Source organism: Giraffa tippelskirchi, chromosome 6, assembly GCF_054371585.1.
Source record: "Giraffa tippelskirchi isolate mGirTip1 chromosome 6, T2T-mGirTip1v1.2.pri, whole genome shotgun sequence".
NCBI lineage: Eukaryota > Metazoa > Chordata > Mammalia > Artiodactyla > Giraffidae > Giraffa > Giraffa tippelskirchi.
In genome coordinates this window covers 60,839,864-60,857,706 of record NC_137280.1, presented here as the reverse complement: position 1 = coordinate 60,857,706, position 17,843 = coordinate 60,839,864, and the positions used below count along the sequence as shown (strand labels likewise).

The following is a 17,843-nucleotide window of genomic DNA, read 5'->3' as shown; positions in this document are numbered from 1 at the left end:
ATATTGATTCTTTCACAGAGTAAGTAGGAACAGTTTTGAAAGTCGTCATTGTGCCCTTTTAGTGTTAATCATATATTTATTTGCCAGCAGTCTGGAAGGAAAGACTCCGGATTGTTAAAAGTGTTTATCTCTGGTGAATGAATGGCATGGAGGACTTTCACTTTAGATTTGTATCCTTCTGAATGTTTATATTTGCAAGGGACATATGCAGCCCTCTTGACACAGAAACTAGAGCCCTGCGAGGGCTGCAGGCAACCACCTAGCAAGCCTTTCAGGGAGGGAGGCAGAGTGGCACACTGAGCAGTCCTTCTGCCTCCATCTCTCCAACCCCCCCAGCGTCTTAAAGGTCTTCTGTCCCTGCCGATTCCCAGATTCCCATGGCTCCCCGCAAGGCTGGTTGGTGATCACTGCTCCTCCACCCTCTTCTCTGTTGTTTGCCCGGCTACCCTGGATTGCCTCCAACCTGCTAAATGAGCAAATGTCTCTGCTACCTGGTAGCCAACCCATGCTTTCTCCAACGAGATCCAGACCCCTCTCAAATTTGTCCTTGAGGACGCTCCCTCAGCCCAAGATACCATAGTTTCCTTTTATCTCACATTTCACTTTTATCTTAGTTAATTCACATCCCCTTTTTAACCTACCATGTGGTTTCTTCTGATTGGACCTAGACTGCTGCAGGACTCTGAAGCCAAACTTGTAGGTTCCATTACTTACTAGTTGTGTGACCTTGGGCAAAGTTACTTCACCTCTCTGTGGCTCAGTGTCTTCATCTAAAATGAAGTTAATGATAATAACACCTACCTCAGAGGGTCATTATGAGGATTGATTGAATTTATGTATATAAGGTAGAATAAATATGGACTGACACATAATGATGTGCTTAGTCACTCAGTCGTGTCCCACTCTTTGCAATCCCATGGATTGCAGCCCACCAGGCTCCTCTGGTCCATGGGGATTCTCCAGGCAAGAATACTGGAGCGAGTTGCCATGCCCTCCTCCAGGGGATCTTCCTAACCCAGGGATCGAACCCACGTCTCCCACATTGCAGGCTGATTCTTTACCATCTGAACCACCAGGGAAGCCCAACACAAAATGATAAATGGTAGCAGTCATGATTTGTGGTATCAGTTCAGTCGCTCAGTCGTGTCTGACTCTTTGTGACTCCATGAACTGCAGCATGCCTGGCCTCCCTGTCCATCACCAATTCCCGGAGCCCACCCAAACCCATGTCCATTGAGTTGGTGATGCCATCCAACCATCTCATCCTCTGTCGTCCCCTTCTTCTCCTGCCCTCAATCTTTCCCAGCATCAGGGTCTTCTCCAATGAGTCAGGTCTTCGCATCAGGTGGCCAAAGTATTGGAGTTTCAGCTTCAACATCAGCCCTTCCAATGAACAGATTTGTGGTGTAGTTTCACTCCATTATCTCCAATATATCCTAATTTCTATCACTGAGTGTCTTACTACTCATATAAACCTTTTCAGAAGATACATGTATCTTCTGTCTATCTAACGTGTGCTCTTTCACTTTCCTCAGTTTCAGCTTTTCCCGGGCAAAGTTCATTGCTGCCTTCCAATTCTGCACAGCTTTTTTTTTTCTGTTTTGCCACAACATTTTAGTCATATGTCTTTAATACTATTATCATGTTAAGTTACTTGACCTGTCTCAGCCTCTGCCATGAGCAGCACCATGACATGGTCTTCTCTTGAGACAGTACAAAATAATAGCTCCAGAGTCAGACAAGACTGACTCAAATCCTTTCTCGGATAACTGTCCTGTATGACCTTGGACAATTCACCAATCTTCCTGTGTGTCAATTTTTTTTGTAAAATGAGAGTGATACAAGTAGAGTGTCTACCCTAACAAACTGTCATGAGCATTAAATAAACTGATCTGTGCAAAGAGCATAGTGCCTGGCACAACAGAGAAGTACCCTATGTAGTAAACAACTACCAAGTTTTGCAACTATGATTATCATCATTATGCTTCTTTGTGAACAAAGTATAAGCACTGTGACTGGGATAAATCCCTATTGAATTAACGACTGTTTTGCTAAGATACAAGTGAGGTTACTGTCACAAACCCAAAAATGTGGTTGGGGAGATACAAATGCATTTCTTATATAACACCCTGGATGTTTACATTCCAGAGCTGATAGACTGTCTCCACAGTGTCTGTACCCAGGCGCCTGCGATCTGGAAGGAAGGCCATATCTAAAATGTTGCCCTGGTTGCACATAGTTGAAAAAAATCACATAAGTCGTGCCTGACTCTTGGCGACCCTATGGATTGTAGCCCCCCTGGTTCCTCTGTTCACGGGGTTCTCTAGGCAAGAATACTGGAGTGGGTTGCCATGCCCTCCTCCAGGGGATCTTCCTAACCCAGGGATCGAACCCACATCACCTTCGTCTCCTGCATTGCAGGCAGATTCTTTACAGCTGAGCCTAGTTGAAGAATGCTCACGACCAAATCTGCTGCAATTGCATTCTGGCCAGCAAAATCAGGAAAAAGGAGTAACAGAAGGTTTAAGAACAAAAATCCACAAAATGGTACATATCACTTCTGCTCACATTCCACTGTCTAAGAGATAATCACAAGGTCACATCCACATGCAAGAGAGACTAGGAAATGTAGGGTTGGTTCTGGGCAGCCCAGGTAATAACAGTATCTCAAGCAGAAGGAAGGATGGGTAGTGAGAGAGTCAGAAGTCTCTGCTATAATGTGCTTTCTTTAAGCTACTAAACCTTTTCTTAAAAGCAGGAATTAATCTTTAAATTGGAAAAAAATAGATCATATTTTTAAAACACACAATTTCATAGTAAAGTCTATTAAAAAGAGTATGGTTTCAGAGGAGTTAGGAAGTACGTAGACCCAAATTCTGACCTGCAAACCCTAGTGATGTGGATGTGGAAGAAAAGAGAGATGCACTCAGACAAGTCAATACCCAGAAATCAGGATGTTAAAGGGCGGGGGTTTGGAGGAGGAACTCACAACAAAGGAAAATACAAAAGAGGGCCACAGACGTGAAAGGGGAGATTCAGGAATACAGTCAGGTTTAAGAACAAAAGGGGCTTTTATTTTTTATTAGGGTAAGAAGTATTGTAATGCTCAGGATTAAGAGCTAGAAGAAGAAGAGAATCCCATTGCTTGAGACCAAATGATATGATGTGATCAGACAACTGAAAGAAAACAGAAATACCCAGTGTCTATTTTGCTAACATTTTCTCTATCAAAAAAAAAAAAAAAAAAAGATCCTGAAGCTGTAAAGAATAAAGAAAATAGCTGTAAGAGAAATTAAAGCCAAGATAACTGTTAATCGGCTCTACCACAATACAAAATAAAAAGTCTGAAAAAAAATTAAAAATAAAAAAGCTAAGATAGGTGCAGTGGTAGAAATCACCAAGTTGCCTTAAAAGGGTTAAAAAATCTTTAGACTCAGAGATGTTACATCCCAGCATACTTAAAGTGCTTTAGTTTATGACCCCAAAGCCTTTCTTATGGATCTTTGAGAAAGTATGTTGGAAAAAGATGACATAAGACCAAATATGAATAGTTGCTGTCTTCAGTTTCATAAAAGGAAAAAATATATATATGTATTCCAGACACTGCACCCTGATGAACTTGATGTCTATTCCCAGAATGATTTGTGACCATGAAAAAAAAAAAAACGGTTATTATTTAGAGGCCTCTACTGATTTCCCAAGCCCACTTCATGCCAAATGGACCTCATTTCATGTTGTTGGAAGAATTAATTGATCATTAGAAGAGGATTATAGTGCAAGCAATATAATTTGATTCCAGCAAAGCAGCTGTCCCCATTGTATTAGTCATGACTCATCAGTTAAAAGTCAAGGCAGGAAGGCTGTTTATTAGTCTGTTGAACAGGAAGGACACCGAAGTGGCTCTCACAGTTGAAAGGTGAGCTGCAGAAACCAGGGTCTCAAGGGACCAGAAGTGGCACTCACTTCCCCCAGGCCTTGCTCCCCATCCCTGTCTGCTCAGTACTTGGCTTCATCCTGAGGTGACTTCACTTCTTGCTGTAGGAGGATGGCCACTGGCAGCCCCCATTCATATTTTCCAAGCTTGGCAACCCTAGTGGAAAGAGAAAACTTTTTCCTCATGGCCATCACACAGAGTGACTTGTACCTTTATTTTTCACATTTCTGTACTGCATGAATGTTTCACATGGGATACTTTTTAATAAATTTTTAATACTTTTCTAAAAAAGTTATCAACATCAATATAAAAAGCTATATGGACAGACTATTGTTTACTTAGCTCTTCCTCTTGTTGTTGAGTCGCTCAGTCTGACTCTGTGACCCCCAATGGACTGTGACCCACCAGGCTCCTCTGTCCATGGGATTCTCTGGGCAAGAATGCTGGAGTGGATTACCATTTCCTTCTCCAGGGGATCTTCCTGACCCAGGAATTGAACCCTGAACCCGCGTTCCTGAATCGGCAGGCGGATTATTTACCACTGAGCCACTTGTGCAGCTTCAACTTTCCCCCTATTGTACATTTGGTTTGTTTTCAGATCTTACTATTATAAATAAAGCTGCAATCAACATCTTTGCACATAAACCTTTGTCCTCACCTCTGATTATTTATGTTTGGAAGGAGTCCTAGAAGTAGAATTCCTGGACTAACAGCTTTAAATATTTTCCAGGTCCCTTAATATACGTGGCTACTGTACTTGTAAGAAACAAGCCTCTACCTCAATATCACATTGAGTATGTTTATTAAAAAAACATAAAAATATAGGCAAAAAATGGCATGCCTATTGTCATTTATTTTGCATTTATCTGATTACGACTTTCCCATGTTAAAGGATAATTTTAACACAAAGCAAGAAATGCTAAGGCAGCCATGTGCTATGTGAGCTCTGGGTGGGGGTGTAGCACCTCATCACTGAGGGTGGGGAGTTGGGCTGGGTTGGTAATACTATTATTACCAATCTTACTTAGAATGGGTGGGAAGGAGACAATAGTACCAGGACCCATTTTTATGCCTCAGGGCTATGTACCACACCTTACATGGGCAAACTGAGAAACAAGTATATTAAGAGGAGGCTGATAAAGAGAGAATGTCTGAAAACCACATCCTAGAATTATGTGTCTTTATGGCTCACTTCCACATCCGCTCTCCTGGCCCTCCCTCATCCACATCTGATAGGGGTGTCTGTCTCATGCTGTGCCCCTTTTAGGAAACTACTGGTAAAAGTCCCTTTTCTAACCTGAAGCCTCTATACCAGAGTTCTTTTTTTAAAAAAAATTTTGGCCATGCCATAAGGCATGTGAAATTTTAATCCCCCGACCAGGGATTGAACCTGTACCCCTGGCATTGGAAGCCCGAGGATTTAACCACTGGACTACTAGGAAAGTCCCCAGAAACCATCTCTGGCTGACTTAAACAGGAAATCAAATTTACTAGAAGAATAGGGAGGAGAGTGGGGTGGGACTTGGGGAAACACAGCCAGGTCACACGGATAAAATGCTCCAAGGATCCAAGAATCGGCTGGTGAGGACACCACCATTAAATGCCCCTGCCTCTGCAGCCTGTGCTGCTGCCACCATGAATAAGCTCTGTCCCTGCATCTGGGTCACTTCTTCAAGATGTGATGAATGTCTCAGGTAGGTGCGGCTTAGTAATTGAGATGAGGTAACATGCCGAGCCCTGGAGGCCAGGTCAACAGGGAAATGAAGTATCCATCCCCGTGTGATTCCCATAGGAGGAGGTGGACCCTGCCTTGCCCAAACCCACCCAAAGAGAAAATCTCTCATGTAGCAGAGATGTTTAAATTTGGAGTAGCTGAAAAATGGACAACGTTAACTGCAACCCTCCACGTGACTAATGATTTTCTCCTCTTTTGTGGGAAATCACTGAAATTAGCTATCAAATTTAAATAAGATCAGATTTATAACATTGAGAGAAATCCTTCAAACTGATGTTTACTTTCTAATTCTTACTAAAGAACAGAAAGGGTCCCACCTATGACCTCATCTCAAATGAGGTAATGGAATTATGATTAGCTCTGACTTCAGCCCTCTTTTCTGTCTCATGTGGGCTAAGAACACTGACCCTCTTTAGGAATTCAGTGGGGAGGGGAGGAAAGAACTTGAGTTTCTGCTCCCCCTCCTCTTTTCCTAAAGACATTCCTATCAACCATAGCTAAGACTTCGGCAAAAGAAATATGACTTGCTAAATACCAGTTCCAGGCAATCCACCTGCAACACAGGAGATTTGGTTCGATCCTTGGATGGGGAAGGTCCCCTGGAGTAGGAAATGGCAACCCACTCCAGTATTCTTGCCTGGGAAAATTCCATGGACACAGGAGCCTGGCAGGCTACAGTCCACGGGGTCGCAAGAGTTGGACTAGACAGCCACTCAGCAACAACAAAGACCAATTCCAGATCAATTCTGTTTCCTAAGGCTGCTGTAACAAATTACCACAAATCATGTGGCTTAAACACACACACACACACAGGGAGACATTTATTCTCTCACAGTTCAGGAGGCCAGAAGCCTGAAATCAAGGTGTCAGCACCACTGGTTCTGTCTGCAGGCTCTTAGAGAGAATGCTTCGTCCTTCTCTCTGAGTTTCTGGTGGTTGCTGGCAGTCCTTGGTGCTCTTGGGCTTACAGAGGCATGACTCTAATTGCTACCTCCATCTTCACATCATCTTCTCTGAGTCTGTGTGTCAAAGCTTCCTTTCCTTTCTGTTAGGACACCAGACTTGGATTTAGGGTCCACCATATATCCAGGATGATATCATTTCAAGATCCTAATTACATCTGCAAAAGCCCTATTTCAAATTAGGTCATGTTTTTAGATGCTAGAGTTTAGGACTTGGATGTATCCTGTTGGGGTACACAGATCACTCACTACATCAACTAAAGGCTGAAGCAAGTGTGATAATTCTTAATGTTGTTGAACAGAGAAAAACCATTTGGCTGCCTCTGTCTCTCGGTGTTCTGAAATTTTTATTTCATTGCTTATTTAAAACAAAACTAAAACCTAAAATGACAACTATAACTTCTGTGGAGGTCAATTTGGAAGTATCGAACAAAATCATAAATGCATATGTTGTTGGGGTGGAAGATCTTTTTATAAAGTCTTATCAAGGTATAAGGGCTTCCCTGGTGACTCAGTGGTAAAGAACCTATCTGCCAATGCAGGAGACACAGGTTAGATTCCTGGTCCAGGAAGATCCCCTGAAGAAGGAAATGGCAACCCACTCCAGTATTCTTGCCTGGGAAATCCCTTGGACAAAGGAGCTTGGCAGGCTACAGTCCATGGGGTTGCAAAAGAGTCAGACGTGACTTAGCGACTCTTAACAACAATCGAAGTATAGTAATGCATAAAGAAAAGGGAACATATCACAATGGGAGACTAGGCTGATTTAAATATTGTTCTTTTTTGCTTTCATTTATATTGGGTAAACAATCATCTGAAAGCTTTTTTTTTTCTGTTGTAAAAGAAATACATATTTAGTGCAAAAAAAAATAAGAAAAATTGAGAAAAGTACAAAGAAACTACACAACCACAATAATATTGCCATCCAGCAACTAACCATATTTTGTTGCAGTTTCTTTCGAGCTTTTTCCAATGCAAATATACAAATATACACATATCCTTTTTTTCAACAAAGATGGAATTGTCTGATACCTAAGTCTTTGTACTTTCTTAACAAGTTACAATGCATTGTGCACAACTTTCCATGTAATTAACACAGCTGCATCATAATTTTTAAAAATGTTTATTTATTTGGCTGTACCAAGTCTTAGTTATGGCGATCAGGATCTTTTTAGTTGTGGCATGTGGGATCTAGTTCCCTAACAAAGGATCGAACCTGGGCCCCCTGCATTGAGGGCACAGTCTTAGCTATTGGACTACCAGGGAAGTCCTGCATCATAATTCTTACTGACTGTATAGCAGTCTTCTTAACGATCCTCTGAGGGACATTCAGGTTGTTCTCAGCTTTTTGACATTATAAATAATGCTGTGGTAAATATCACGGTGCATACATTTCTATAAACTCTTAAAAGGTCAAAATTTAAGTGCTGAATATTTAATAACTTCTGTATCTTAAGTGTGAATGGAAAGGAATTTCAGATATTCCCTCCAAACTTGCTTTAGCCATAGCTTTCTCTAAGTTAAGTACAGCTTCATCTTGCCATTAGCTCAAGCAAACAAGCAACCAAATATTGGGGTCATCTTCGACTCCTCTCTTTCCCTCATGCCTAAATCCACCTAATGAGCAAATTCAGTTGGCTCTTTCTTCCAAACATGCCTAGTATTTGACCATGTCTCATTACCTCCACGGCTCTCATGCTGGTCTGTGTCACTTCATCTGTTGCCTGGATAATCCTGGTGCCCTCCTAACTATAACTGCCAGATTTAGCAAAAAATACAGGACACTCAGTTAAAACTGAGTTTCATATTAACAATTTTTTTAAACGTAAGTTTGTCCCCAATATTGTATTCTCAAGGGAGCAGCCAAAGAGATTCTTTCCAAAAGTCCGAATAGGTCACTCCTCTGTTCAAACTCTGTGATGTCTTTTCATCTCACTTATAATAAAAAGCAAAAAACCTATGAGGCCTTGCAGGATCTGCTTCTAACAGCATTTTCCTCTTTGATCTCACTGGCCGCTGTCCCCCCTCCCTTCTGCTTGCATCTCTTCTCCCAAATATACAAAGCCTCCTTTAGATCTCTGCTTAAACTTCAAGAAACTCTCTCTAATCACTATTTAAAAGCTCACGCTTCCCTTCACCTTCCCTACTTCACATTTCTCTGTAACACTTACTACCTTGTAACAAACATATCATGTATTTAGTCTTCCTCCTTTCACCAGAATTTAAGTTCCACGAGGGCATTTTTGCTTTTTGTTCATAGCTTCATTCTGAGTGCTTAGAATACTGCCTGGCACGTAATAGGTGCTCAATAAATATCTAATACATGTCGAGTTAAGAAAACGCAGACATCCAAATCAATAAATAGCTTTTCTTTCTATTTCGCTAGGACGCCGCTCACATTCTGACCATTCAGCATGCTATTATCAAAGTAGTCATGTAACTGCTTTAATTTTAGATAAGGTATTTCCTTCCGGAATAGTAGCAAACATTTATACGTAAGGCATAATAATATCTTAGAACCTTAGGTGTTAAAAATTATAGTTAATTTATAGATTAGGAGATTTAAGAGCCGTTGGGGCGAATCTTTTGCTCAAGATCGCGGGAACGGGTGGCGCTGGGTTACAGAGCCTGCTTTTAACTATAATACTCCATCCGCTCGCTTCTAACACTGTCTCTTAAACTCGTTTGGGTTATCAGTAAAAGAGTCCTTAAGAAGCAAAGTCAAAACCTGTCAAAAGTCAAGTGCTTTCTCCCGCCCCAGTCAAGGACTCGGCTTTTTCTATTTGAATCCCGCGTGGCGGGAAGCGGAGGGCGGGTGTCGGGAGAGGCGAGGAGGGGCCACCAGACCCCGCCAGCCAATCAGAAAGGCCGGGAGCCTCCCTTTCCACCCCCGCCCCCCCGCCGGCGTCCACGCGCCAAAATTCCAAACAGGACGTCGTACCGCTATACGCAGTGTCCCTCCGCCAAGCTCAGCGAGCCGGAATTATCTAAGAAAAAGGAGTGAGCAGTCTCCTGTCACTGTCGCCTCGGGTCCCTGATATCGTCGGTGTGGGTTCTGCTTAAATTCAGCCCAAAGCCCTCCGCGCTACGGAGAAGAAAGTTTCGATCCCGCCGTGGTAGGGTGGCGGCGTGGGCGGGACTGGCGGCGGAGGGATTCCGGGAGCGCGCTCTGCGGCCGGCGGCGCGGCGCGAGTGGCGCCAGAATTCGGAGCGCGGAAGCGCCTGAGCGGCTGTTTCCCGAACTCTGGTGCGTCTCCCGCCGCGGACGGCAGGGCGAGAAGGGAGAGAAGATGGTGGTCCTTCGCAGCAGCCTAGAGCTGCAGAGCCACCCCGCCGCCTCGGCTACGGACTCTCTGGACCTGTCCAGTGAATTTCTCAGTTTGGAGCAGATCGGCCGGAGGCGGCTCCGCTCGGCCGGCGCCGCTGATCAGTCCGCCGTCACCGCGGCCGCCGCGGGCGTGAGTACTGGCCTGGGGCGGGCCCCTGGGGCCGGGCCTGGGGGACTGCCCGCTGCTCGCTGTCCGGCAGGGCCTTGGGAGATGGGGGTGGGCGGTGGAATCCGAGTGACAGTTGGCTGGGAATGGGGCAGATGAGGGGGGGGGTAGGTTGGGAGAAGTATTTGTCGAGGACGCGTAAAATGGAAGGCTTCTCAGGATCGGAGCCCGAAGGGGTGTGTGGGTCGGGTGGAGAGATGGGCTGACTGTTGGAAGGGTGTGTTAACCTGGTTTGACTCAAGAGGAAACCCGAGGTCTCCGCAGCCGAAGTGCAGTTCGGGTCCCACCTTGGTTAGCGGCTTGCCCTGCCCCCCACCTCGCACACCTCCGGGACCGATGGCCCACGCTGCCGCCCTAGGTTCGCAGCGATCGCGAGCCACGGGCATTTACCGACCGCTTACTTGTGTGCGTAACGAGTGTCTTAGGAGCCACGAGGGGATAGAAAGATTGTGACTCAGGTTCCCCGACCTGCGTTTACGATCCGGAGAAGTTCGGTAATCGGAACGCCGTTAATAACACCAGGTTGCATAACGTGGAGGGATGGAGAGCGACGTTTCATGTACGTCTTCTTCACTTAAGCCTCATAACAGCTCCATGAGAATGGATAGTTAAGTATCTTACCGATGAAAAAAACGGATTCGAGAAGGTAACGAGTAAGTGGTAGATCGAAAGTTGAAACTTGGATTTTCCGCTTCCACAACCGTTCCCTTTCCCTTATTTCATGTTAACAGCTATAAACAAGGTCTGTAGGTTTCCATGGAGGTGAAGCAGTAAAGTCTTCTTGAAAGTTCTTCTAGGTCTGATGTACAGATGGGATGTTGATTGGTAGATTTAATTAAGTCCGAGGGAGAGAGTCCCTCCACCTTCCCTCTGCCACCCCCAGCTGCTGAAAGAGACACAGATGGAGGAGACCGCGTTTACAAAATGTTACAGTAATTGAGGAAGCAACAGTACATAGCAAAGTTAAAGCAGCAGGACGTAGTCTAGTTCTGTTGAAGCGAAGGGTAATCATGTGGGTGGGAAAAACAGGACGGGAGAGAGGGTTAGAACTAGTAAGTCAGACTGAGGCTGAGGGGAGGTGTGTATGGTGGGAGAGAGTGAAAAACATAGCTAAGAGAGAGATCGCGATATGAAATTGTCAGTATCTCTTGTAGAGGCCTCATCAGAATTACTTCTTAACCGAGGGGAATGAAAGAGCCCATTTAGTCTCTGACATTGTGATTCTGAATTGAAAAAACAATTTCCTGACTTTTAGGATCTGTTTCCCAGTCACAGGCTGAAGTTGTTAGAGATCTAGGGAGGCTGGACACTTCTTCAACGAACTCGGTCACTTGACTTATTAACCTTTGTTCAGAAGAACTAATTAATTTCAGTAAATATTGAGTGTTTATTATCTTCAGGACAGTGCCAGTTCCTGTGACGGTAATGATGTATTGAATAGTGGTTAAGTAATATAGGCGCTTAAAACAACTGTTAGTTCTTCCTGTGATAAGCCATAATGGAAAAGAATATAAAAAAGAATTTATATGTTTATGTATAACTGAGTCACTTTGCTGTGCAGCAGTAATTAACACAACACTGTAAATTAACTATACTTCAGCAATTAAGAAATTAATTTAAAAAAAATGTTCTGAACATCAGCTTACCAATATCAGCAGGTTTCTGTACTTTTTGAAAGGGAGTGAAACCCACCACATGGATAATGAGAATTAAATGTGATCATGCATGTAAGGCAATTACCTGGACACTTGGCTGATATACAGGACTCAGTTATTGTCAGCTGTTAAGACGTCAGTCAACCTTAATGGGCACTTTTTTTTTCTTTGAAGTTTCTCAGGCTGAAAACCTTAGAGTCATCCTTTACTCTTCTCTCAGTTTATATTAGCAAATTCTTTTGGCTTCACTATCAGAATATATTCAGAATCTGACTACTTCTCAGCTGCTCCAGTGTTCCCTTGCTGATTCAAGCTGTTGTTATCTCTTGCCTGGATTATTAAAATATATATATATATTTTTGGTTGCATTGGGTGGCTTATGGCATCTTAGAACCAGGGACTGAAACTGGGCCCTGGCACGGAGTCCTAACCACAGCACCACCAGTGAATTCCCATGGGTTATTAACATAGATTCTTAACTAGCCTTCCTATTTGCCACCCTTACATATGATGCCCTCCTCCCTTGAAAGTCTGAGTTCTCAGTATAGCTTACAGAGTGATCTTTTTAAAAGTCGTAACAGTTGATCACTCTGCTCAAAAATCCCTATCTAAATAGAATAAAAGTTGAGAAGCAGCCCTATACATCCTTGCCCCCTTCCCTTTATGATGACATCCTCTTCCATTCTTCCTTTTGAAAAACCCAGTCTATTCCAGCCACTTTGGCCTAGCTGCTCATTGAATCCCAGAGCCTTTGCACTCGCTCTACCTTCGGTTGGGAATACTCTTTCTCTGAATATCTGCATCAGATGTTCCTTTACGTTTTACATTTTTTTAAAATTGAAAGCAAGGACAACAACTTAGAACTCATAGTGCTTAACGTATTCCAAGAATCTTACAAATATTAACTCACTCCTCATACCTGTATAAGATAGGCATCCTTGTTTAACAGGTAAGAGGACTGCGGCACAGACTTTAAAAAACTTGCTCAGTTCACCTTTATATGAAGAAGTACAGCTGTGAGTCCCACATAGGAGAACCTGGATGAAGTAGCCTGTATGAAGTGTTTGCTGACTACCTTGTCCTAACAACCCTACTGAAAATTGCAAACTGCTCCCTGTCAGGTCACTCTGCTCTGTCTTGTGTTCCCTAGCACTTACCACCTTCTAAATATTGTATAATTTCCTACTTTTAAAATATTTCTTTCTCTCCCCAAATCAGAATGGAACTCCATAGGGATTTGGATTTTGAACTTTTGTTCAGCAGTATATACTCCTAGCACCGAGAGCATATTAGGTGCGCAATAAATATTTTGTTGATTGTCTTGCTGTGTCAGTGGTATGTGGTGGTCGAGCAGTTAGCACTTGGCTGGTTGTCAGTAGGGTAGAAAAGATTTTTTTTCCAGGCTAGGATTTCCAGTAGGGATTATTACACCTTTTTGAGACATAGTATTCCTCCGTAGGATAGATTGTAACCAGAGGGTTATTTAGTGAGCGTGGGATTGGGTCTTGAGGGGTTAACATATTCATGATGAGGAAGTTCACCAATACAAAAAAAATGAAACATACCATTGTGATTGGAATATTTTCTAATTACAGGACTTTACATTCAGTGGATTTGATTTGATTATAGCTTGCTTTTTACCCCAGTCATGCATTTCAGAAACTTCCTTGATCCACTCTCATTGTATTTGAGTATTTCTTCGTCTCATTCATGCTTTTATTGACAGAGCATTTCTTGGAGTAGATTTCTTTTTGAAGATGGTTGGATTTATTCATATTCGTTAACTTGTATTTTCATCTGATCTTGGAGGTTGACCTCCAGGTTCTAAAGATAAAGTTACCTATTAACCGCATTTTGCTTTTACGTTTTGAATATGATCTCACTCAACTGGGCTTAAGGACTTTTTCCCCCTTGACCTGTATGGGTTCCCGGAAAATATTTTGTTGTTGTTTTAAATGTTTCTTTGATTTTATTTTCTTAAACTTTATAAGTTTGGATGCCCCTTTCTTTTGGCGTCAGGCTAGCCATTGTCCTTCTGGGCTTTCACAGATCTGAGTCTCTTCAATTCATTAAAGTTAGGGTTGTTTCTCATGCTGAAGAGACATTTAGGGATGGGTAGTAGGGTTAGGTTGTGTTTGTGTACATTTTATTCTGTATGTTATTAGGTAAAATAAACACACTGTAATATGTAGAAGGTACTGGGTTTTTTTTTGTTTTTTTTATGTACGTTTATTTAGAAATCTGGAAAGATAACCCAAACTTGACACTGATATATACAACCCATGGGAGATTTTTTAAAATTTGAAGCATATCACAACATAATGAAAAATGTGTGTGCTCAGTGAAGTATCTCAAAGCATGAATAGATTTTGACATGTGGTGGTGAATGTTACTCCCTAGAGCTGGCTACTCTGCATTTGAGAGTATACTTGTTTTGTAACAATAATAGATAGTTCATTTTTATCAGTTTGTTTTGGGCTGGCTCTTGTTTTTAGGCTTAAAAGTTGCAACTTTTAGATCAGGGATCTGACAAGATAGTGTTTAAGATGGATTATAGACAACAAATCTGGGAGTTTGGAAGACCAGTTAAAAGATTATAATACTGATAGCTACCAGGTATACACTTGCTGTGTGCCAGGTTTCCTGGTAAAGTAACTATTAAACAGTTTGTTAAATAGATTCATGTAACGGCTGGATTACTATTCATTCATCTAAAAAGATTTTTAGAATAATACTTCACAACTTGGGAAAATGATTGTATCACTAGAAAAAAGTTACAAAGCATAAATAATAATAGCTCAATTTAAAAATGGTGTGAATGTGTATGCATAGGAAAAGAGTGGTTTGTGTACCCAAAGGTTAACCCATTTCTATCTGTGGATAGCTGAAATTGAGGGTGATAGTTTTATTGTTATAAATTTCTTAATTTTTCCATTTGTGATGGGCACATATTGCTCTTATTTTTATATTGCTTTTATAAAGAACATTTTTGAAAGTTACATTTTTAAATTCCCTAGTGTATGCCCGGGTACAGGTGATTCTCAAAGCACTTGTTTTGTTTTTTTTCTCCATGCTGTTAAGGAGAGCCTTTCTTGATGCTTAGTACTTACTTACTGACGATGAACTAAGCCAGTCTCTGCAAATCACAGGTTCACTTAGACCACTTAGAGGTTAAGTCTTCTGAGTTTCTCAGGGAATCTTTTTTCCCAGTATTTAGTACTCCCCTCCTTTTTTCTGTAGAAACAAACTTTTTTTTTTATCCCCAGGAATATGGTGACATTTACTTTTTTTTTATTGTAGTAAAATACAAATAACAATTTATCATTTTAGCCATTTTAAGTATCTAGTTTTGCAACATTAAGTACATTAACATTATTCAGTAACCCATCACCAGTCTCTATCTCCAGAATTTTTCATCTTCCAAAACAAACTCTGTCCTTATTAAACATTAACCCTCCCTGGAATCCCCTGGCAGTCCAGTGGTTTGAGCTCCGTGCTGTCACTGCCGTGGCCCAGGTTGAGTTGCCGTACGAGTTGACACAGGGTTTCCAGTTTCTTCACTTTCTTGCCAACACTTACTTTCTCTCTCTCTCTCTCTCTCTCTCTGTCCCTTTTTTTTTTTTCCTGGTAATAGCCTTCCTAATTAGTGTGATCCATCATTGGGTTTGATTTCCATTTCCTTATGACTAGTTTTGTTGAGCATTTTTTCATGTGTATATGGGCTATTTGTGTATATTCTTTGAAGAAATGTCCATTCAAGTCCTTTGCCTGTTTTTAACTTTTTGTTGTTGTGACAGTATAGAATTTCTTTATATGTTGTGGGCATCAGTCCTTTGTCATTGTCAAATACATGATTTGCAGATACGTTCTCCAGTTCCAGGCGTTTCCATTTTACTTTATTGATAATGTCCTTTGTACAAAAATTTTTTAATTTTGATGAAGTCCAGCTTATCTTTTTCTTTCGTTGTCTGTGCTTTTGGTGTCCTAAGAAGTCTTTGCCAAATCCAATATCATGATAGTTTTCCCTATGTTTTCTTCTGCGTCTTTGAATTTTATTAGCTTTATAATCTGTTACATTTTTAAGCTGCCATCTAAGGTCCTCCCCATCCCCCACATCAGTTTAAATAGTTACAAAGGAGATCATTTCTGTCATTTTTTTAAAGTTGACATTAAAAAATAAAACTATTGCATCACACTTTTATAAGTAACCCCTGGAATCTAAAAATCATAGTTATTTGATACCTATCTTGAAACATTAAATGTTAACACATGAACAAGCTCTTTTAGCAGCCAGAAATTTTACCTTGATTCTTTTCTTTTAATTTTTATTTCCCATCCACTTAACCAATAGCATTTTATCTTGATATATTTTCATGCTTGAAAGTCATTTGTTAATTATCCTTTCATACTTGTAAAACAAAATTTGGATTTTTTCCACTTTTCCATGACAGAGCTCCAAGAAATAAAATTTTTGTGTATTGAATTATCATAATTATTAATATTCAACTGATCAAAACAACAAAGAATATTTTGATTAAAATGATTAAACATAGGAAGTAATATTTTATTAGGATTTCATGTGGTTGAAGTCTCCCTACCCACCCAGTTAGCTTACATATCTGTGGATAGATCTTATTTATTGTTGAGGACAGTGATTTGGCATCTGTTTCATTGTTTTTGTAAAGGTAAGTGCTGAGAAACATTGTTCATATAAATAAATAGATAGTAATGAAAGGAGTTTTGTTTGCAGTGCCACTCAGTTTTTCTGGCTTATGTGCAAAAAATCACTTGCCAAACATTTTTAATGGTCTCTTAGCTTGATTAGGTCTCCTTTCAATTTTGTTAAAAGCGAAGAATTGGGAACCATCTAACAAAGGAAAGGATTTGTTGCCTAGCATAGTCAGTCATTTTCTTAACACCTACATTAGTGTTTTTCTTTGTTTGGCTCTTCAAAGATTTTTAATAAGCAGCACATAATAGTAAGATTCAGAATGAGTGAGAGATATGACTTTCTCTTGTAAAATGGGAGAAAGGTAAATTTAAGAGGATGCCTTGTGTTAGGATGCTTTCTTAGATCCATCTTAAGAAAAAATACATATGGAAGTTGAGAAACTGAAAATAGATACCCTTAAACAATTTTTTTTGGAGTCTTCTGTTACACCACATCCGTATAAAATGTAGGTATTCATTTTAAAAATAATGCATTTATCTAAACGTATAGGTGTTCTTTTTTCAAACATCTTGAAATACAGGCACATTGATAAAAGTGTGTAACTCAGACATATCACTTAATATATGAAGAACCTAATTTTTTTAAACTTGTCCTCTCATGCCTTTAAGAGCATGTCAGTTTCTTATACAGGTCCTTATGATATAAATATTCTTACTTGTGAGCAATCAAACATTCTTCCTGAAACAAAATTAAATGACAAAATATCCTAATAAAACATAATGAAACGACCAGGTAAAGCCAGCCTAAGAAGCATGGAGGGGATGATGTTTCATTAAAAAAAATAAATGCCTGTTTTTCTAAAATTATAAATTTTTAGAGTAGTAAAGTTTAGGATTATAGAGCTGTTAGGTACATTTGCTTCTCTTCTAATGTAAAAATATCCTTTATATGATTTCTAAGAGGCATGTATGAAATCTTGAACACTTTATGACAGAACCTCTATAGCTTATGAAGCCAACCCACTAACTTAGAGAGTCTCTATTGAGCAAAAACAAAGTCACATGGAGCTCTATGGTTTTTAAAAGAAATTAACATATTTAATGGAGAAGGAAATGGCAGCCCACTCCAGTATTCTTGCCTGGAGAACCTCATGGACAGAGGAGCTTGGAGGGTCCATGGGGTCATAAAGAGTCGGACATGACTTAATAACTGAAAAACCAACATATTTAAACTGTCTTTGAATTCATTTTTACATTATCTGACTGAAACTGTGTGAGATAGTAATGACTCCTTTTTGTCAGTGAAGCCAAAATAGCAGTTCTGATTGTCTAGTTTAAAGTTGCCGCCAGTGGTTCCATGGTTTGTGTGTGTATCTTTCTAATTTCTGTAGC

General features: G+C 40.8%; 1 protein-coding gene and 1 long non-coding RNA gene across 5 annotated transcripts in view; one reads left to right on the top strand and one right to left on the bottom strand.

The window, feature by feature from the left end:
• Window positions 1-3,839: 3,839 nt before the first annotated feature.
• LOC145509683 (uncharacterized) lies at window positions 3,840-10,439 on the bottom strand. 2 transcript variants are annotated; one of them, XR_014056303.1, is made up of 3 exons: window positions 9,360-9,431; window positions 8,314-8,386; window positions 3,840-4,090 (listed from the first exon to the last, which is right to left on the bottom strand). It is a non-coding gene; the product is annotated as an uncharacterized LOC145509683 (long non-coding RNA). The 2 variants fall into 2 exon arrangements; XR_014056304.1 differs by lacking the exons at window positions 8,314-8,386; window positions 9,360-9,431 and adding an exon at window positions 9,573-10,439.
• ATAD2 (ATPase family AAA domain containing 2) overlaps window positions 9,832-17,843 on the top strand; it is a 68,594-nt gene continuing 60,582 nt past the window's right edge. For all 3 annotated transcript variants that reach the window (XR_014056301.1, XR_014056302.1, XM_081498921.1), the window contains exon 1: window positions 9,832-10,089. Coding sequence is in view for 1 of the 3 variants with exons in the window: in XM_081498921.1 (XP_081355047.1) it covers window positions 9,922-10,089 (168 nt within the window). In the remaining 2 variants the exon portion in view is untranslated. The remainder of the gene's footprint in view (window positions 10,090-17,843) is intronic.